The 23,726-nt window shown below is 33.6% G+C and overlaps 1 protein-coding gene across 3 annotated transcripts in view; it reads left to right on the top strand.

Annotated features, from left to right (window-relative positions):
* The window catches only part of rdgA (retinal degeneration A), a 281,671-nt gene that overhangs the window by 33,368 nt on the left and 224,577 nt on the right, over positions 1–23,726 (top strand). For 2 of the 3 annotated variants that reach the window (XM_088225782.1, XM_088225785.1), the window contains exon 1: positions 14,250–14,537. The exons of the other annotated variant lie outside the window; for it this stretch is intronic. In XM_088225782.1, coding sequence (XP_088081908.1) covers positions 14,413–14,537 — 125 coding nt within the window. In that variant the 5' untranslated portion in view covers positions 14,250–14,412. Of the gene's footprint in view, positions 1–14,249; positions 14,538–23,726 lie in introns of those variants that run through there. 3 annotated transcript variants of the gene reach the window in all.

Raw genomic sequence — 23,726 nt, 5'->3', positions numbered from 1 at the left:
CGACTGTACCTGAAGAATCTTTTGTTACATTAACTCTTTTAACCAATGCGCAATGGTGTAAAGTCCATAAATTGGAAATAAATATAAAAAAATGCAAAATAATGTCATTTCATCGAATAAAACAACCGATTTCCTTCAAGTACCTAATAGCAAACTCCAAAATTGATATAGTTCAGTCCATCAGAGATTTAGGAAATGTTTTAGATTATAAACTGACATACAACGAGCATAAACATAATACAGTAAATAAACCACTGAAATTACTCGGCTTCATTAACAGAATATCCTCTGATTTTACTAACGTCCGTACAATCAAAACTCTTCATTGCTCAACTGTTTGCCCTCTTCTAGAATATGCCTCCGCGGTCTGGTCTCCATTCTATGTGAATAGCACAAATCACATTGAATCAGTGCAACACCGCTTGCTTCGAAAAGAAGCGTGGATGTTTGGATTAGAGAGAGGTAATTATTCTTATGCTGAAATAGAGTCAATGTTAAATATTTCTAGTCTACAAAAACGTACGAATAATATTGATTCCATATATATGTTCAGTATTCTAAATGGTATAACCGATGTTCCATCATTACTGGGACAAGTAAAATTCAATATTCCGACTCGTAGGTTGAGAAACAATGAAGTACTGTTCACCGATCAGCATAGAAAAAAGTATGGCCTTAATGAGGAACTTCAGCCCTATGGGAAATAGGATACAAAAAATATTTTCTTGCGCGGGGTTTAAATTAGAGCATTAAATTGTACAGCAAAGTTTCTTGAAAATGTACGGAAAAAATAATAAAAAATATTTTGATAAAAACGCACTATTTTGAATGACGTCACTGGTTCGTGTGAATCAACCTACGATCTGAGAGCTATGGAAGATTTGCGGTCTGCTTGTCGCTTCTGGACCAATGGAAAGAACTGAATGAGAATAAGCGGAAATGAACCTCTGACGTTACACGCGGAGTTATTTCAGAAATACAAAACTTTAAAAAATCGTAGCGCTGATAAAACAATATATAAAAATTGAAAAAAATATTTTTAGTTTAATAGTCTGTTAACAAATAAAATATATAAAAAAATCACTGAACTTCCTGACTATTCCACTGACTATTTTGGTTTAAGTTAACAGCGATTTAAACAAGCACTTAATTGATAGTCCAGATCTTGTCTTGATGTCCCTTATGTTTGTCAATGCTTCTTTTCTTTTTTTTTTTAAAATGATTTTTACTTTTTTTTTATTGTAATGTTTATACTCTATAAATTGTATAAATGGACAATGTTCGTTAGTAAAAAATATAAATAAATTAACATCTTTGTATTTTTTATGTCCGATGTTCGATGTTCGATGTCCGCCTCTGTGTGGAGTTGGCACTTGGTAGTTGTTGACTGAATCGACTTAATAAGTCGGTACAAGGCTTAACCAGTCGGACGCTGATGGCATTTCAATGTAATACGTATGGTCACGCCAGATTGCTTTGTTCCCAACACTGAGCATGTTATTATTCTGTGCATATTTCGGTTAGTTATTGATTAAACCAAAATTGGGTCGCGTTAAACAAACAGTTTCATGAAGGTGTGGTCACCGCGTTGCAACAATTAGGTAGTTAACTACCCAAAACGCAGTTAATTTGAGATTACAATTTTTATTTTTTTATTTGGAATTGACAAATATTTTTAAATGATCTGTTATTAATATATTATTTTACTGCCTACCATTATTTCAAACCAAAAAAAAACAAATTGGTTGCAAAATAGTGTAGGTAGTATTATTCTAGTTATATCTCGATTTTTTCAACTACGCGTTTATATATTTATGCATATATTATTTACTCTCGTGATTTTTTTTACTTGCTGACCTTTATGAAATATTTGACATAATTAAAAAATAGACAGAAAAACTACTACTGCATCTTTTGTATGTAAATAAACAAGCATCCATCAAGAGCAAGTTATTAAATTTAACGTTTAAACTATAAAATAACCTCTTCCCGTATTACAATGGCAAGGTAACAGACTTATCTTAAATTGTTCATAAAGTCGTATCTTAAATTGTCGGCCTCGTGGTGTAATGGTCAGCCCGTTTGCCTACCAAGCAAGAGGTCTCATGTTCGATTCCCGACATGGTTGATAGAAAATATTTATACAAAAAGGTGTTTTCACACCAGAATATTTCAAGAATATTTGAAGCGTAAGACTGATCATCTTATCTGATCACTTATTGACTTTTATTGAAAAAAACTTTTATTAGCTCTTTTGTAAAGTTGCTACATGGCGCTGGGTAACTTTTCCCCTCCAGCGTCGATATTTTAAAAGATAAATATTGAAAGACACGTTACAAGCCTTGTAAATGCCTAGACTTCCATAAACACTTCTCGAAAATGTTTTCTCTCTCTGTTGCAACCAATTTAGATTTTATTCATCCACGTTGGATGAAATGCATAGAAGTAAACATTATACAGACTGTGCGGAAAAGTTATTATGATGATAAGTAAAATCCAATTTTCTGTATGAAAATGTGAATGTGTGAGTTTTTTCTTAAAACATGTTTAATTACATTTTACTGACGAAGATATTTGAAATATTTATACAAATCGAATTTTCGTTAAAAAAACGATTTTTCAAGTATTGATAATTGAAGATAACTCCCTAAAAAGTTAACTTTCCATTGTAATCGAGACCCTAATTAGGATAGATTGTAGCACTACACTAGAGATGGGTGTTTGGCTGTTTTCACACCACAGCAAAAATCCACCCGTCCCGATAAAAAAAAACTTAGGGGTGATTGACTTTTGTCGTAAAATAATTAACTTTTTTTTTTATATTTATTTTATCTAGTTATGTGATAAACATAGCCTAATATATATTTACAACACAATATTCACAAATATACTATTCTAACATTTTTTCCTTTATTAGGATCGTCTTAATGGTACTGGAACTTGGCAGTCTTGTTTATCGAAATGTAGAAAAATACTTTTGACTAAACTTTCTTTTGTTTCACTCACAAATTTAAAAGTACAACAGTAACAAACAGGTAAATGTCGACTACGAAGGTAAGGCGTAAGAATGTAGAGGAATCGAGGTCCTGATGCACAGATAGAGTAACACGGCGTTCTTTCCTCTCCGCCTACCCCCGCGGAGAAACGGCGTTAGTAACACTCTACACTGGGCCAACTAACTGTTTCACGGTCTCTTTATTCTGACGTTCCCCTTTTATACAGTAGTTTTATTATGAAGCAAATAATGGCCGGTGCCAAGACGCGCCAGTTAAAATTAAAGTCGCCTAAACGAACGACATAATTCCAAAACATGAAATAAGTATCTAGGTGTTTCCTTTTAAGAAATATTACCGCGTTGCAAATCTAAATATTTAAGTGCTTTCTTATTCCTCACACAACAGTCTTAATACAATAATCAGATAAAAGTTCATATTTACAACTTCTAAATTAAAATACAAGTTTAAAGAAAATGTAATTATTAATTATACAACACAAAAAATATCCACGTGCATACTCGATAAGACATCAGAATATTCTAGTAGGCCAAATACAAAAATTATATGTGTCTAGAAATCTACACATAAAAGGTCTAAACAAGGGCCTCCTACCAAAACATGATAACATCGGCCAAAAACAAGTTACATTAATTTGCAATAAACATAAGAACAACACGAATAACAATATATACACAAACAATATACAACAAAAATATAAGTAATATTGAACACTTACAATCCTAATTTATAATATTCAAACTTTTATTTTATATGTACACTTATATTACCTATGTATGTTCACTATCAACAATATATTTATGCAACATACATATTTTATTCAACATACTCTATACATTTCATTTTAAATATATAAAATTTAAAAAAAATTTTATGCTCTCTGACATTTTCTTTTACATTATTTTATTTATTGATTGGCAGGTAAACGCACGAACCAGTATGCCATGAGGTCAAATAATCTACACTCGATTTCGTTTAGCAAAATATTCATTCGGGAGTAGAAACTAAAGAAGTAAAGTAAAGAAAACTATAAAGATAAAATTTACGTATTATACATAATAAATGCATAATAAAACCATAACAACCCATTATAATTTTACCGGGACTGGTGGACAGGCACTATTCATGTGAAACGGGTCTTTCGGTTATTTCAAAAGAGTAGCAGTAACCGTTACCGTTTCAAAAATTAAACTGTTTTGTGAAACCGTTTCTAAAACAATAGCTCAAAGGGGTGTTTTTCAAATTGTTGATATTTTTCTACTCGAAAGGGGGTCGCGTATTCATGAAGGTTGAAAAACACTGGTTTAGAGGAATTCTCCTCTAGCTTTTTATAAGTACTCGATTCTAGTGAAGTAATTTTATTGCCTTTCAATCTATAAAGTTATCTTTTAATAATACCCCGACTCTTGATCCTGACTCTTGAAACTGTTTCTGAAGGATAACTTTTTTCAAATAACACAAATGTAAATTTTTTTACCACCACTACTTAAGCACTTGTATGTTGTTTACGCAGCCAATTTGCAATTGTTTTCATTTGTATAAAAAAACATGATACAGGTGTCTAGTATTGTATTGAAAATGTACGAAAAAAAAAAAAAAAACAAATTACTTTGAACGACGTTACTAGTTCATATGAATGAAAGTTAAAGATTTCCAGTTTACGTTAAGACAACGGATCAATCGGCAGAACTGACCGAGAAGAAGCGGAAGAGAACTTGAGACGCCACACGCGGAATAATTTCAGACGACAAAACATTGAAAAATCATAGCGCTGATAATAAGATACATAAAAATGAAAATTTAAAAAAATTTGGATGAGTCTCATAGTCTATTAACAAATGAAAAAAAAATATTAATAACCACTGAACTTCCTCATTGAGGTGGAATATGTATGATGTGTTTATTGCGGGGTATGAGCTACTTAAGTACCTTAAATATAAAAAAATTGAAATTTGTTGCAGATAATAAATTACCAAATATACCTATTCAAATGTCAAGAACGACAGTACCTTAATCGATTTTCTACATTTGAATAAATTTATCATTAATTCATAATAATATATACACACCGAAATCTCTCATGAGAATAATTAATCAGTATTAAGGATTTAGAGACGCATGTACATAAAACATGCCCGTTATGTATCAAGAAAAATACTTTAACGATTCTATTCGCACTAGCGTCTTCTTGCGGAGTGAACAGGCTCAACATCGTAAAGTCAGTTAGTATCACTAATGAAAATTTACAGCGTCGTCCAATCTGAATAAGTTTCACAAAATATTACGACCGGACTTTAGATATTCTATTACTTTTAGCACCTTTAATAATGGTCAAAAGTTTATAATCAGCATTTTGCGTGCGATTTGAGCAATAATATTCGATGGAATTCAGATATTACTAACACGTGTTTAAATAAATTAGAGCTTTTATAGATCTAGCCACAAAACGTGATTTGGTTGGTTTTAGCTGTTTTTAGTTTAATATGCCAAAAAAGATTTTTCGTTTGAGGTAATTTATGTATAGGACTTATTTGTTATGTTGTTTAATAATACTTAAACAGTTTTTAATTTTTAATTACATTATTTTTTAATAATACACAAATAATAGTATTATATTATTGCAATAGTTTACTTTAAACTTCTCAGCTTGTGCTAGTAATTAATTCGGAATTCTAGAAACATCCGTATTGCCAGGATAACATTTATGTAACGTAAATACAGAAGCAGCAATACCTGTAAATTAATAATTGATTACCGTTAACATATGCTACTAGTTAACATACAAAATTTATTCTATATAAACAATGGATTATGTGCATTCAAATGGGCATTTAAGTTTGTAAAACATATTTATTTATTTATTATAGGTATATATGTATACACGGTTTAAGCCAATTACAACAGTTACATGAAGAAACATATATACAAGAAACTGGACGGAAATAACATAAAACTAATGTAACTAAGCGATATTCATGATAAACCTGACACGATGATCTGTCAATTCACATTAACAGAAAAAAACTATAAATGTAAGTTTCAAAAACAATGTAAAAAAAAAAACAACAAAACTTATATTTTCCATAAATGTCCTTAGATTACGAGAAAATGTATGATTTTTGTAATTAACTAAACTTTTAGAGATCTTAGAAAAGCATTTTTTTCAACGTGAAAAAGGTCGGAAATTCGTTTAAAAATGCCATTCGATTAAAAAAAATAACAATGATAAGTCTTGCAATGCAAACATGCAATTTGTCAGCAGGTTTTCATATATCAGATACCAGCTGTGAGCGGTGATTTTTTTAATAGATAATCTACAAAAAAATATTAAAAATTTGTACCTACATATAAGTCAAATATTTATAAATGGCTAATTTTTATGGTTTTGTGAACATCATCTCTCTGCTTCAGCTGTTGACAGCAGAAGATTATTACTAATAATCTATCAAATCAGCGCAAACAACAATTATTATTAACTTCGCGATGTAAGACCGGGTTGTGGTCCCGTAGCTAGTGTTGCGGATTCGTGGATCAGAGGTCCGAGGTTCGTACCCCGCTCTACCGCAACTCGATTTTCATTTACTAATAGTGAGTTATTTAGAACTGGTTATTAAAGTGTGTTATTGTCAACTGGAAAATGCCCCCAAAATTGAAATATTTGCGAAAATCAAAAGAACGCATATATTTATTTAAACAATTAATATGTAGCTATATTCTACCTTATTTTAATATAACACTTCCACAAGCGTTTATTAAAAAATACCGCAACGACATAAATGTCCACTAAAGTGGATATTATTTTCATAATTGACATTCCATGTCACCGTGAAGCTTTGTGGCGGCTCATTGAAATGTAAAATGCCAAAAAGGGCCACGTGGAGTGTTACATGTCCTATGTCATTTGTATAATATTAAAGAAAAATAGGCCTTAGGAAATCATGTTCGAAATACTATTTTTCAAATAGACAATATTCAGATACTATATATAATCTGCAAGCTTAGTTAAGGAGGAAATAGCAGCAATTGGGTTTTGCGAATTTAAATTCACTTTTCATATTTCTATGGAGAAATAAACTTAAGTAATCTCCTAGTTTTTTCATTCACTCGGAAGGGCTGGGCGCGCTTTATTGATATTTATTTTTGGTCGAATAAATAAACGGAGGTTTAAATTTAATTTAAAATAAATATCAATTATTTGATTGATTTTACCATAATTATAACAACTGTAAACATTATTGTCGATAATCTAATACAATGGTAAGCTACGCATAATCGCTTACATAGATAATTCGTCCCTGTCAGATACTTACCCTTCTATAATAATTTTAATTAAATATTACATTTTTAACATCTTTTATTTAAAAGATCGTTGGCACAAATTTTTTTTCGGTCAATCACAATTTTAGCATACGTTAAACCCTTTTTGCACTTTTGGTAAAGTACTTCTAGGAAAATGTCACACAGTTCACGCTTCTTTATTAGTAAGGTCACGGTCCTCTCACACGTCTGACAGTCAGTAGCCAACCAGACAAGACAAGGATCAAGGTACCAAGGGTTCGTAACATTGAGAAATCGAATTAAGTTCTTCAATTCTGTCAAAAAAAGGAATTTTAAAGAATCTCACGAATTATACGTACGTCTGTACGTTTTTTTTCCACATTCTGTTTTTATTTTTCAAAAACAATTTTCATTTTATGGTATGACATAAGGTAAATTAAAGTGGTGTTTACAAATTTATAATCAAATGGAGTAAAAGTGTTTTTGTATTTTCTATTTCCATATTTTTTTAAGACGTATTTTAGGTTATGCAGACAATTTAAAGAATTAAAAAAAACTAATAAAGTCAAATTGTATTCTACAATATTTTATTCAACACCTTTAAAATCACGGATTAAAACAAAATCAACCTATAATTCACTTTGTATTTCCATTATTACATCTTTATCAACGTAAAAAAAGTAAAAGTAACGCAACGGTCCTTTTGGACCTTAACCTCATTATAACTAGCCTTTTGAAGACAAAAATTAAGGCGCTTTTAAGTTGGTACATTATTTATAGGATTTCACCTTAAATCGACTTATATAATTTCATTATTGCCTTTCCACACCTAATGGTGTATAAAGCACTGCATTGGTACGCCAACCGCAGTGTATCTTGATCATTTTGGCTACATGAAGGTTAAATGATATTTTCTGGTGCCAGTCCTGGTAGTATGAATTCGTCAGGTTTCAGGCACGAGTTGGTAACTACATTTTACTAGTTGCGAGATACTGCACTTTTAAAGTCAAAAACTCATCCAAAATCAACTATTCAAATAAAACTGCAAATTAAATATTAAAAATATTATTTTTTGTATTTATGAAATACGAAATATTTTTATTTACTTATAAGCAAATATTATTTAATGCGTTTGATAAAGATATCTTATTTTTCTAAAATGTGTAGTTACTATCTTGTGCCAGAAACCTGACGAAATATCATCATCATTCCCTTTCCGCTCTTAATTGCGAATAGGGAACTGCATTGGTACACCAATCGCAGCGTATCTTCATCATTTTTGTTACTTGAAGGTGAGATGATCGGTCTGACGCTTCAAGCACCAGTCCAGTGAAATATTCTAGTGCAAAAACAAATAAATATTTCACATCAACCATGCCGGGAATGAAACCCGAGCCCTCTTGCATAGTAGGCAAATGCGCTGACCAATTTACCACGAGGCCGACATATTCTGACGAAATATTCTAGTGTAAAACACCTTTATAAATATTTATTGTCAACCATATCGGAAATTGAATCCTAGTCGTCTTGCACAGTAGACAAACGCACTGACCATTTTACCACGAGGCGGACGTACTTTTTTATAATCATACACTTGTTTATTTTACAATCAAATAATTCATCTACACGAACATATTATATGTAAATACTTATACGTCAACATTTCCCTATCCGCCCAGTGGTGCAAAGGGCATTGCGTTTATACCTCAATTGCAACGTATTTGTATCATTCGGGTTACATCAAGGTGAAGTGAACAGTCTTACGCATCAGGTGCGAGTCCAGGAACAATGAAATATTGCAATGTAAAACCAACTTTTAAACCGATATTTCACATACACTCTGCCAGGAGTCGAACCTAGGACCGCAAACATGGTAGGCGAACGCGCCAACCACTACACTATGAAGCGGAATTATTTCCACTAGATTTTCCGAGTCCAACTCTCGTATTAATCTTACTCTTATTCTGAGTGGTGGGGGTCAGTGCTTTTCAAGCTCCTGACGTCACTGCGACCTGTGAAGATCTATTGTGACGGGCCCCCGTGAATAGTTCTCGCTCTCCAAGCCCAGGTCTATAAATAGCCTGGCTACTGTGTGGAAGGCGAGCGTTTACATGTTGCTAAATCTCCCCCTCCAAGCCCAGCTCTGTAATGTATCGGGCTATTAGGTACTATTTAACATCCTCAGGTTCAACCAGCGGTCCCCCGAGGATGAGGCTCCTTTTACGATGCAAAGCATCACATTCACACAGCATGTGTAAAGGAACACTCGTATTAGTAGTAATATTTAATTACAATGCTCACTTAGTAATTACGTTAAAGGTTAAACAGCACTAGAATAGCACTGCGCGGCAACACGATATATTATTTTCACTGTTTTGGATAAAACAAGCAATACTGCAGCTGCGCTGCACTGCGTGGCACCATACATAATTTTGGCGAACAGCGCCGCTGAAGTGCAGCGACACTGTTGTGCTGTTTGACCTTAAGTATACTATTTTGTAAACAGGATATGCAACTGGCGCATTTTTGTTATTTTACTAACCTCTAAATGGATGTTTTTTTGAATTACATCGAAACAAAAATGTATAATGGTGTATGTTAAGGTTTAGTTCTGGGGAAAATAATAATAAAAAAAGTCTAATGTTGTAAAAAAAATATTTATATTTTTTTAAAATAGCATGATGTAAATATGTATCGTTCCATAATTCACTATTACATTATTGAAGTTAATGTTTTTTTAACAAATTTTTGATAAATAAATGTGTATGAATACTAACGTTTATGTTTTTATTTTTATTTAAAAAGATTATAAATAACCATTGAGATATAATATAAAGAGATTACACTCCATACAAATCCGAGCTCAAAAGTCAACCCCAAAGCACAGGGATTGACCAGCGGGAATAGCATCGTCACGTCGGCTTTGACAAGCAAAACATGTAGTACAGTAAAAAGCACAGATTCTTTACATCGGTCTACTGTAAGTTCTATTTAGTATGTCCTTCCCTTCCGCATACGCGTCACCTTTGTTTGTCGTCTCGCTTTACGCCCGACCAACTGAGCAGGACGGAGACAGGAGATAACTCAAGAATTGTACCATGTTAATTAGACGTTTCTTGACATTGAAATAACTATTTTAAACAAGTATTGATTAAGATATGAACATTACTTGCCGGTGAAAGGTTATACCATCGCTTTTCCAGATCGATTTGTGCAGTATCTAAGCGTGCATAGAGGCATTTTAGTAATTTCAAGGAGAAAAGTAGCTGGCGAACGCTCGCAACAGACTAAAGTCCGTTCTATCAAACATAGACCAATTAGCCGCAGGTTGAGGGAACATTTTCGAACGCTTATGTTTACTCTAGTTATATTTCTTAATGTAAATAACTGAAAAAAATCTAAAATAAAACTTTGTAAAACTCCCGAAATGACGTCAAAATTTCAAATAACAAATCATAGGCAAAAAGGTAGATTTTATTTTTCTTTTTTTTTTTAATCCATAGATGAACTCTCTAAATTATTACCAGACTTAAAATACACTCCAGTATTTATGATTTTAAATAATTATACCTTAATATTTGGTATTATGGAATTTCCCATCACGATGTATTTTAAGGCTTAATTTATTAAAACAATGCAACAACAAAAAAAACTCAAAGGCACAAAATACAAATTGTATATTTTTTACTTTCAAAATTGAAAAAAAAATCTGTTTGCCTTATAAACATTCACAAAGGTAAACAACAGATGTGTCGAACACATTAAGTTATTAAATGGTCCGGAAACTATAATGGAAAAATACGAGTATTTAATTGTACATTTATGTATATTTATTTTTAAATGTATACGTAGTTCAGGTGAATTATAAGAGAAGTCCGTTTATCCGAACTCTAGTCATCCGGATCGTTATACGGTAATGAAAAATAAAGGAGACGTTATTTTAATGAGTTGTTTCAATACGTTTTTAACGTGATTCTAATTCGCAGTATTATTTCAAAAGCAATAAAAAAACCGGTCTTAGAGTAAATTTTTCGTTTTCTTTCAAAACATTGCCTTAGTTTAATTGTTAATCCAACAATCCGGATTTCTGCAAATATAACGGATAACGTCTGGCACTCTTTGATTCTGATAATTTAAGTTTTACTGTACTATATTAAAGCGTCTTAAATTATTGCATTTATAAATCATCATCATCATTATACCCATCCGCTTCCGATCGTGTGTCGGGCTGTCGGGCACTGCATACGTTTACGAAATGCAGCCTATCTTGATCATCCGTTACCTGAAGGTAAGGTGATCGGTTTAACGCTTTAGATCCAGAGACAATGAAATATCAATAGGCAATATGAAATTTATTTTTAAATTTTTGAACCCGAGTAAAGAACAGGGTTCTATTTAATAGTATAATTGTATTTTGAATTATTATTTGATGTTTTTCTACCATGTTTGATTATGTCCAAATGCTTGCAGACTGGCTGGATTTCCTCCCTAGGGAGTTGTTCGTATTTAAATTTATTTCAACAGAGAGGGAAAATGTTTTTCTCTCTATTTCGTGAAGATGTTTGTAAGACGTGAAGATGTTCTTGAAGATGTTTTTCTCTTTATTTCGTTTATATTTTTACTAACGTTTATTTCAAATTATATAGGATGTTATATAGGATGTCCCTGTTACATCCGAAACCACGATGATCAGTATAGGCAAGAAGATATATTAGCATATTTAAAAAATATTTAGAAGTAATATAAAATAATATATATATATTTAAAAAAACGAATGGTTGCTTATTTCTATAGGAGAGAAGTGAGGGGAGCGCGGCGCAGCATCAGACTCCCCCCTCCCCTTCCTCGTTTCTCCCCTGCAGAGGATAAGCAAACATTTTAGTTTCATTCGTTGTAAAAAAATATTTTAATGTACCAATATGTCTTCTTGCTCATACTGATCATCGTGGTTTCGGATGTGACAGGGTTTAATGAACACCCTGTATAACTTCAAATTACTAAATCACTATAACAGTGTAAGTCACTCTCCAAGCACACGAGTTTAATATATAAATGTAGACTGTAATAGAAAAAAAACACACATCATTTATTATATGTAGCTATTATAATTTAATATTTATTAAAATGGAATATGAACTTATTCGTAAATTTGCATTTCTGTTTGTGCCATGCCAATTTCGTGTTCAATAATTTATTGCTGATACAAAACTAATTCGTCGAGTTGCTTCGAAGGATTAATATTAACTGTACATAAAAGTTGGAACAAACACAATTTTAATGCATATGAAATGAAGTAAAATTGGCGCCGACTAACAGACGCAAGCGGTTTCACTCTAGTGTGCTTATAACTGGGTTAACAATGCATTATATTAGTGTTTTATACAACATAACAAAATACATAGGTAGGTATATGGATTCGCGTAAAATATTTTTTAAATGTGTATAGAATCAACGACGCACATTATAATCAAATAGATACGTTACAAGCGCAAAGAAAAGGGCGTCACAATTCGTGAGTAATTGCTAGAGACGCCACGAATATTTGGCTACTATTCGGTATTCGGTTACTTTTTTAATATTCGGCATTCAGTCGAATACTGCGTACTATTCGGCCGAATACCAAATACCAAATAATGAGAGAAAAAAACGCACATATTACTAAAAAAGTATAGATTTAATAAAAAAATATTTGAATAATATTTATCAGTTGTAAGCTGTGATAAATAAAAACATTTTTTTCAGCATTTTTTGGTAGCAAACGATTGCGCTTTTCCTCATAAAAACCTCGCAAAATCTTGTTACTCAGCAAACGCACAGCCAGCTTATTATCTCGTGATTCTAAACAGGCGATTTTTCATCAAATGGTGCTATGATGTACAATGAACTAATAATTACTCATTGTAAATAATTATTACTTATATGGACTACAAGTAACACAATGTGATGTAATAATGAACAAATAACGCATGTCGCGACATGATGTACCCGCGAATGCAACAAATACGCCCTTCCCGTCACCCCCGCACGCACCGCAATGAGACAGGTCGTAACCTGTCACGCGCGTAATGCACACATATTTTGCCGAATATTCGGTATTCGGCCAAATCACTATTCGCGCCGTCTCTGGCAATTGCTTTTCATGCATTCTCTAACGGATCAGCCGTGAAGCTGCGCGGAAATAGGCCGTCGGCAATAGTGTGTGAATAAATAATGCTTAGACCGAAACTATGAAATACAGAACAGATATATCGTTTTATTCGTAAATACAATACAATTTATGGAATAAGAGTATAATTTATAGAATTTTAAAGTACACTTTTCAACATTTTAACAGCTGCCATCTAAATATATATGAACTTTGGAAATATTAATATCTGATTCTGACATAAATGATTGCACGTACATCGTGATTTGACATATATCTTCTTTTTTTTTAACGTCGAGGGCACTGCAATATTTTATTGTATTTATATCTTAGATATAGCTAGCGCAGTAACAGGTAAAAGTTATATTTCTCATAAATACGCCAGTGTTAGAATTCATTAAATTATGTTTTTTAGTCATTAATTTATTAAACAAAGGGGTTTCTTAGTGAACTAGGAAATGTTGGGGCTATTTAAAATTTATATATTTTTTACTTTGTTAATTAAACATAATATAGTGCAAGTTGTTCAAACTTCAAAACACAAATAATGTGCAGCAAATTGACATGTTCATATCTTTTTCATGGGGAGTTTGTGTTTCAAAATGTATCATAAATAAAATAATTCCTATCTTCTCCAATTAAGGTTAATTTGTGCATAACGGTTATAATTGAAATACAAATTTGTAATGTAAGATCCATCTTAGGTTCTGCATCAAAGGAGATTATCCTAGTCGAGATCTGAAGTGTTTCACGAGCAGCGGTCGCAATACTGCCGCGTTTGTTCCATGAGTCACCAATTGGCCACTACAATCACAGCGGAATAACGTGTGCAACTGTGCGGTAGCGAGCAATTCGCTGTTTGTACGTCGCGTCTAGTGTGCACTGTGAAGGTTCGGCTCTCATCAGCATCTCAGTTCCGATGTCCCTTAGCCGGCTAATTACAATACTCGCCGGAGAATCCCGCGGTGACGTCACATGCCGTCGGACGTTTCCGGCGACGAACCGAGCGGACCGGAAGTCAACAACAACATGTGTTCCGTCGCCAGGAGGAGACACGCCATCCGCATCCGACGGAAATCTAAAATACCATACAAATACAGGTTTGCACGGTTTTCTCATATGAATATTGCTAACAGCCTATTGTTTGCTTTCGTCTTTGTTATGATCGTTTTGTTGCATTCTGTATGACGTTTATATGCCCTTAGGTTAGGATGATACTACCCTCCTAAGTTTTATAGGAAATCACTTATTTTCGTCAATATTAAACTGGAAATTTCAGCCTTTTAAAGGTATTTAACTTTGTTCAACATGTAGCAATTTATTTTCAACTCAATCAACGCCCGATGCAGAGACAGTATCACATCGTTTTGAATTCCAATTAGTAAATACATTTATCCGTTAATACTCAACTATAATTTGTCAACGTGTCATTTTATCCTCTTTACTCAAATTGCACCCAATGGTGCACGGGACACATAACACGGTAGTTAAATTACTGCGTATATTAATCATTTATCATAAATTAATGTTTAAGGTGCTCAGTCAACCTCTTGTACTTACTAGTTCTGGGTGACATGAATATTGCGTTTAATTTGTTTAATAAATAATATTCAAAAATATTTTTATATACTATGTTCATAATAACACAACAAATTTTAAGACTTTTGATAATTTTCTGTAAATTAACGGCAATATTTTTTTTACGTATTTTTCCTGTCAAAAATGTCGGCGGAAATAATGCCAATTTATTATTTAGTTCGTCCTCCAACAATTCCAATACCTCTTGGTATAAAAGAAATAATATTTTTCGCGAATTTGCTCGTAACGCACGTAGTCTTTGCACGTAACTACGGTCAAATTGTTTTGTCTCATTGTTCTGTCCTGCGCGGTCGATGCGGTTCACGGAGCTGAGACTATACAATATTGTCATGTCTTTTGTATCTATCGTCCTCGTGTGAACCTAGCTTACTGATAATTTTTGTGTAAATAAAATATGAATACGGTGATAGAAATGTGACTTGTTAAAAATGAATTGTATTTGCTGGAAATCTTTTTAAACAAAGAAGGTATTATCGTATCTTTTGCTAACAAGTTTTCTGAGAATTTTAACAGATTTATCTTTCAGTTTCGCGAATATTTTCAATTTATTATTTTCATTACAGGTTTATTAGATATTTTTTTCTCGGACGTTCGGTGGGTCTGTTTTCATCTTAATCAATTTTAATTTGCGCCTTCTGTAAAGGTACCACAGAGATTAATCTTGCTAGGAGCCTTAATTAAAATCGTCGATGATAAAATCGCTTTCACCACCACTTCGACCGACGCCGACACTATGATAACGGCTAACGACTTAGAGCTGGGATAATAATTTCCCAGATGGAACGTGCATTAGGATGGTGGAATTAAATACGCTTACTGTTAACTTTAGAATTATCTAATATTTAGGGAACCCGTATTTTGTGAATAATTGTGCTTTTTCATGTAAATACGGGTAAGCGTATTTTTACTGTTAAAATCCTCTTTTTTATTTGTTTTATCAAGTAGGTACTTTTCCCATCCCCTCTCCTCTCTTCGTTGTAAAGTGTTACTTCATTTTTTCTTAATCTTTGTTTTTAATTTTTGTATAAAATTGTAGGATTCCATATGTCCATGTATTTGTAATTTTCTCAAACTGATGGGTTTGGGTAGGTAGGAAGAAATTGCCATAAGGCAATATGCCCGCCCTTATATGTATATAAATGGTATATGTTTATAAAGTGTTAAATAAATAAACAAATAAATACTTGACTATTACGTCCGCCTTGCCGTCAAATGGTCAGCGCATTTGTCTTCCGTGCAAGAGGTCTTAGGTACGATTCTCAACATGGTTTGATCATTGTTTTTTTACGCTAGAATGTTTCGTTGTCCCAGGACTGGCAACTGAGCCGTAACATCTTCTTGTAACATAAAATATCGAAATTCGCTGCGGTTGGTGCACCGATGCAATGCTCTATGCACTCTTAGATGCGGAAAGCAAATAATGAATGAATGAAGTATTAGTTAATAATTATTCGGAAAAAAATAAAAAGTGTAATTCAACGACTGCAATTCTAACTTGCCAATATTTTATCTTTTTAATGGAGTTATTATTTTTTCTTAATTTTCTTGATCAATAAGGAAGTTAACCCATACGGGAAATGGGATATAAAAAAATGTATTCTTACGTGCGGCAAAAATTAGAGCATTCAATTGTATGGCGAAGTTTTTTGAAAATGCATGAAAAATATGGTTTCAATAAAAACGAACTTTAAACGAGGTTTAAAAATCGATAAGTTTTTAGAAGGTAAGGTGATTATCCCTACGCTCCCGAGGTCTGGGGTCTGCAGGCAAATGCCTTGTAACCCTTGAGGTCGGCTCAACCTACCGACTTAGTCAGGGGCCACCTTTCGATCTCTTTTCGTCTGATTTCTTAACACCAACCTGTATGGCATAGGGGCCTCTTTTCGTAGTTACTACCGCCAGCAAAGATTGGTGAATCATTGAAATACTCAAGCCTCCTCACCACAACAAGGTTGAGATCCGGAGGAAGGAGATATCATCAAGCAGAGGCAATATGCTCGGTTTGGCCATATACCGCGGATACCTCCTGAGAGCTACTTTACAAGGCATCATGTTCTCGACGTCCACTGCTGACTGTTTGTCGGCAGTTCATGTCAGAACCACGGGACGCGAACCTGACTAGGGAGGATGCACAGGAGCCGGCAGCCAACAGATATGCCTCAGCTGGTATTTCAAACGATCTCGCGGCTGTATTTTCTCGCGTATTAACATACAACATAAACGCGAAAAACTGTTTTCTCGTACCGCGAGAGTGGTTCAGAATAGCACCTCTGGAGGATCTTCGTAGATACCGTATGCTAGGGAGCGGACATGCAATGATGACTTTGAACTACGTCACGAGTTCTTCCGAATCAACCAATTATAAGAGATAGATTTCCGGTTCATAGTAAGTCAACTGACCAATCAGCATAACTCACTGAGAAGGAGAAGAGAACTTGCGACGTCACACGCGGAGTAATTTCAGAAATAAAACACTTGCGAAACGCTGATAATACGACACATAAAAATGTTTTTTTTAAAAAAATGGCGTAGTTTAACAGTCTATGAACAAATAAAAACAAAAAAAAAACTATTCAACTTCCTTATATAAAGCTGCGCTGAAACTTTTATTTCTGCCCACAAACATTATAAAAAAATTGCTCCACCTAACAAAAATAACAGTAAAGTGCTTTTGCAGTGAACTCTGTTTCTAGATATTAAAAAAAAAGTTAAATTTGATGAAAATTAACCATAATTTACTTGAACCTTAAACGCCACCAAAATTAATGAACCCAACTTAATTGATATCGTTGGATAAAACCGCCATGCGCCACCGCTGAAAAATAATTGTACCGAAAGTTTACTAAAAGGAAATTGAATTTTTATAAGAATTAAAATATCGTTTGCAATCGTTACAAAAGTTTTCAATTCAAATATACCACTACGTTATAACTCTATTGACAACTTACAGCGTCGTATAAATAAAGTTTTAAAATGGTGCTCAGAGTTCTAAGCATTTTCTGCCTGACTGCTCTTTAGAATATGCATGTATATTATTTACTTAGTCCTTGTTTGTCATTTGTCCTTTATCTCGTTGTATATGTATATAGTTGATCTTTCAATGCATTTAACCTTCATTTGTGATTTGTCGCCGGTCGTTGTTGCAATTGAGTGTACAAAAAGACAAAATAAACTGCATGAACTTGTGTAAGTACTTATGCATTCAAATATTGAAAAAAAAACCAGCTTGCATCAATAATTTCACGGTTTTAAAATGCAAATAAGTTGCAATATAATTAGCCAATCCATTGAAATACTCGTTTTCAGTTTTTGGGGCTTAGAAACAAAAGCGGAATAAAAGTACCCGAAATATTGTATTGCATTATTTACACCGATATAATAACATTTTGGTTTTATGGTCCAGGATCACATTTCAAACTCGCCTTAAACAAGCAAAAGTTTTGTTTAAAAATCGGTTTTTCTTTAATAAATTATAATATTTTTTATAAAGTTTATATTTGAAGCACTAACTTTGTGGTTATTCATTATAATAATATATACAAAACAACTTTGTTTTTAACCACTAATTTATATTTTTCACCGACCGGTTTCAAAGCAAACATGCTTCTTCGTCAAGGTTTACCATATAAACCAATTAATTGTAATGGTTGCGATTCAATCTACACTGGAAAAACTAAAAGAAACTCTAATATTAGAGTAAAAGAACACATAAGATGCTTAAATAATAATTATTTTTCTGAATTCGCAAATCATCCGATAGAAAATAATCATAACTTCAATTAAGACACTGGATTAAAAGTACTTCATGTTGAAAATAAAATATTAAAATTAGACAAATTAGAAATCTTAGAAATTAAAAAAGCGATTCATAATAAGAAAACAATAATCAATAACCAAATAAACAATATTATATAATATCAAATTATCACCCGTGTAAGGAAAAAACGACTTGATTTATTGGCTCCACGTGTAGTATTTAGTGAAAATGATAAAAATAAAAAAGGAATCAATTCATAAGTTACGTAAACCTCTACGAAGAAGCTTGTTTTCTTTGAAACCGGTCTGTGAAAAATAAAAATTAGTGGTTAAAAACAAAGTTGTTTTATTTATTTTATTATAATATTTTTGCCCGTGTCCGGGCGGATAAAGAATATAGTTCTGTTTGTGAAATAGAACCAACATCCTGGACCAGTGTTTGTGACTCGAAGCTCTCGGCTAAAAATCCTGAAAGACGAAATCGTGTGGTGAAACGTTCGCCTCGTGTTGTAGTGGTTGACGCGTTTGCCTACCGTTGGCTAGGTCCCGGGTTTGATCCCCGAGAAGGTTGACATGAAATATTTGGTTTTAAAGGTGGTTACCCATTGAAGTATTTTACTGTCCGTAGACTTCGATGCGTAAGACTGTTCACCTTACCTTCCTGTGGCATACGATCGAGATATGCTGCTTTTGATTTTACATCTTAGTGCCCTATGCACCATCAGGTGATAAGATTGATAAGATTTTTCGTGCCGCGGTGCCCTTATTCTTCATATTATGGATTAAAAGTACATATTATGTTCTTCTGTATAATATTTTTTTTGCACATAGATGCAGAGTTTATCAAATCAAAGAGCTCTCTCTATACTTAAACAGAGTTTCTTTGAAACGCAGTTGTTTTTAAACGGTGTGCCTACACCGTTGTGAGCCTTGACAGTTTTAAAATGGTGAAGTTTTCCTGTTCTTTTAAAATGTCATAAAGGTTACAACTGGTTATGACACTGTTTCAGTTTAATATGCTTCTCCGTTGTGGAAACACCTTCAGCTTTTGGTGTTATTTGTATAACGGTAGCGACTAACGACTTCGTGCTGTTTAAAATTTCGAATATTTTAAGAAACAGAAAAATTATGCACAAGGTCATGGGTCAGTGCGGATAAGGGGCGAAGTGAAGGTGAGCCGGGGAGATTGCATGCGTATATGTGGATGTACTTCTTCCTTCTTCCTTGGGAGATAACAATACGAATAGGTAGGTATTATGGATAAAGATTTGAAGTTAGGGCGAAGCGCAGTACGAAGTGCGGCGGGGCTTTGAATTGTCCATGCTAAGCGAAACGTATTTTTGTATTTACTTCTGCAATTAGTGATTTAGTTTTTGTTTTTTTAAACGATTTAATTTATTTTTGTGAAACTGTTTTTAAGTGTTTCGGAAGGGTAACTGTTTTAAAACAGCAGTTACATTTTTTATACCACCTCTACCTGCTATATGCCACTGGGTACGGAATGGGGGATGATGATGATGATATTACTTAAATTTTCAATCCTTTTCTCATTGCTTGTTTACAATTTTACATCATATAGTGTAACATAATTGTTGGCTATAAAATGTTCATTCCAGATCTTCTTTACCGAAGCAGAAATTCCGGTTAAAAACTTCTTTGTTTTTACCGGATTTGTTTTCCGAAGCGTTAAGAACAAAATAAGCCATGCCGGCCCTACTTCTGATTTCTAAAATGAAGGCGAAATTGTTAATTAAATTGCTACTAAAATAATCATCCAGATGTCTTTACACTACAAGGATTTCAGTTGATTTGTATTACCTGTTAATTTTTTAAGTACATTCTTTTAAAGAAATCTGTTTCTGCCATCATCTGTTCACTTAGTTTTCCGATTGAATAATTCGGATTTTGATTTTCATTCGATTAATATTAATTAACTCAAACATTTCCGTATTCCTGTAAACAAATGTATTTTATTTCTTACACACTTTCTTACTCAGCTGTCCAGTGTCGAAGAATTTGTGTATCTGGAAAGTATGTTAACTTAGGCTGGAAATACTGAGAAAGATATTGAAAGGAGGGTGAGTTTCGGGAACAGGGTTAACGGTGCCCTAAAATCAACCTTAGCTAAGAGAGGCGAAATTAGCCGTTCTCAACGGAGTCCTAGTGTCGACCATTATGTATGGAAGCGAAATATGAAATTAAAAAAATAAGAATGAAAGTAAGCTTAATTTATTTATTTATTTTATAAACGTTTATTTACATTACAAAATATTTCAGTGCATACATAACACGGAAAAATTCATACTTAAATTTAAATGTACAAAGATGGTAAAATGAATCATCTGTCATCTCTGAACCCCTTTTTCACTAATATGAAAGATTTCAATATCCGAAGAGATACGGTTGAGTTAAGACATTGCTCTTCCTACTGGCATTACCATCGGCAGGTTGGTTCTGCAAGCAGGAAGATAAAACAGCTTAAGCTGTCTATGTCTAAGGTAGTCATTAGGAACATTGTTGATCGTAATACCACGGATCAATCGGAAAAAAATATATAAGCAAGTATGCATTTCTTCTTTTCTCCAAACTATTGTAGCCAAGCATTCCCAGCATGAAGTCAGACGGGTACAACCACGGATAATATCCACACTCCCTTAAGTAATTAATGCTATCAAAATGCGATCTATCGGGCCAATGTGTGATGAAACTATGTACGATAGGTGCACAAATGTCGATATCCGTGAATTATGTAAGGCTGAGACAAGTATTATCGACAAAATCAAGAAAAGAGTTCTGCGTTGGTTTTGACATGTACAGCGAATGAATGGCGAAAGGACGGCTAAAAAAATTTAAGATGCAAAAGTTGATAGATGCAGAAAACTGAGAAGATCGAGAAAGACATTGTAGACATTGAGGGTTAAGTGTTGCGACATCATTATTTAGTAAATCTATTTACATCGCCGTCCTTTCAAAGCTGAATAAATTTTATAAACTAGTAGATGTCAGTAGATTTGTATCTATTTTTAGTTGAACCTTATTAAGTTCTTAAAATACTCTCGTCATACTTAGTGACCGAACTCGAAACAATATGAAACTTCGCGATTTCGCGGCTAAATTATTCTGACCACGTGACATCAATTTGCTTCCGTTTATTGGTCTAATCAGACACACCGATAGACGCAGTTCCTACAACCTCTAGCGTTCGGAATCGAGAAATGAGCGGAACGTAATGAGATTTAAAGTGAAAACCATTAAGTTTAATCACTTAAGTAACCTTGCCATTGGGAGTAATAACATCTTAAGGAGTTTTGCGTTTCAAAAATTCTTCAAAGGTTTATTCGAGACAAGATGTTTGCGAGTGAAATTACTTCGTGGAAATATACGATCCGTGATTGAGGCTTAAAGAAAAGTTGTTTCTTAGCATTCAGTGTAAAGAGAACCCCCCGGTTATCAAAAGGTTCAGAATGTTTCACGATACCCCGATACTAATAAACTTTGTGCCAATGCCTCCGGAGGCATACTCGTTAAAACATAATATAATCGTATATACTAGTGGTAGCCAACCGGTTGATCGGGATCGTCTTGTCAAAAGTAGATATTATGTTTATTGATCGCGACGAACAAAAGAAAAAAAATAACACGATTTTAGTAAGACGAAGACTTGTCGGATCTAATCGACTACTATTTATTTATTTATTTTGCACGCGGAACAAAATTGATTTTTGTAATCAAATACACGGTTTTTCAGGGCCATATCACAAAATTTCAGACTAACATTCGTTAACTTAAAATATCCGAATAAATTAGACAGGCGCCGTGGCGCAGTTGGTTAGACAGCTAACTGTGAAACTGGCGTCGTGGGTTCGATTCCCGCCAGTTGCAAGAAAAAAATTAAAGGATTTTTTTTTCCAATTGGTTTGGTTGTTGTGGTGTATTTTTTATAACCTTCCATATCCCTTTTTTCACACCTGCTGACAAGCCTCTAAATAGAGGCTTAGCGGGTTATCCTTTTTATTTTATATTTTTGAAAAATCGCATTTCTTCATTGAAACTATATGCACCGAACGCGGACTAGGAAAAGTGTTGGGTAGGGGAGGGGTAGGGGTTTGTGGAAGGGATGCTAGTCCGAGGCATAAATGTGTTTTTTTAAATGAAAAAATATAGTAGGATTTTTTTAAAAGTTTACCATGAGGGATGTTCCTTTGAAATTTTGCGTTCTGGGCCTGAAACACTGTGTATTGGTAAAGTTAATGAAAGAGTTCTGATTAATTTTCCAGCCGGATAAGAAATGCGGTTCTGAGTGTGAAATAGAACCAGAACTCTGGATCAGTGTTTCCTTTTCAATGGCTTATTCTCGGGAGAGGACGCTTCATAGTATAACGGTTTTCGCGTTCGCCTACCACATTTTAGATTCGAGGTACGATTCCTGACAGGGTCGATGTGAAATATATATTTTTAAATGTGATTTTACTCCGCAATATTCCATAGTCCACATGAGCAAATGTTGAGATGTTCCTGATTGGCCCACATTAGTATATCCCTCCTGATACCAACAGTTAAGATAAATTTAATGAAATTTAATTGCAGAAAAATCCACTTTTAAAATACAAACCTTGTATATTATGAGCAAGGTAAATAATAAAGCATCTCCCATAAAAAAAGTTGAAAAAAATATTCCATAGTCCCTGGACTGACGCTGAGGACTAAGACTGATTACTTTCACATAACACATGATCGAGATACGCTACACTTGGTGTTCCTTTGCAGTGCTTTGTGCGCCATTGGGTCATTGGGTGTGGATAGTAGTATAATGATTGGTAGATCGTATGACACGTTGCACGTGGCAATGAGGATAGCCCGGAGCGACTGTTAAATTTGCCACCCCTGGTATATGCGAACAAGTACTTTTACAAAATGCTAATATTTTCAAGGGC

Source organism: Micrasema longulum, unplaced genomic scaffold (genome assembly GCF_059751315.1).
Source record: "Micrasema longulum isolate JH-2025_06_02 unplaced genomic scaffold, ASM5975131v1 h1tg000386l, whole genome shotgun sequence".
NCBI lineage: Eukaryota > Metazoa > Arthropoda > Insecta > Trichoptera > Brachycentridae > Micrasema > Micrasema longulum.
The sequence above is the reverse complement of the archived record's forward strand: the minus strand, read 5'-3'. Positions and strand labels throughout refer to the sequence as shown.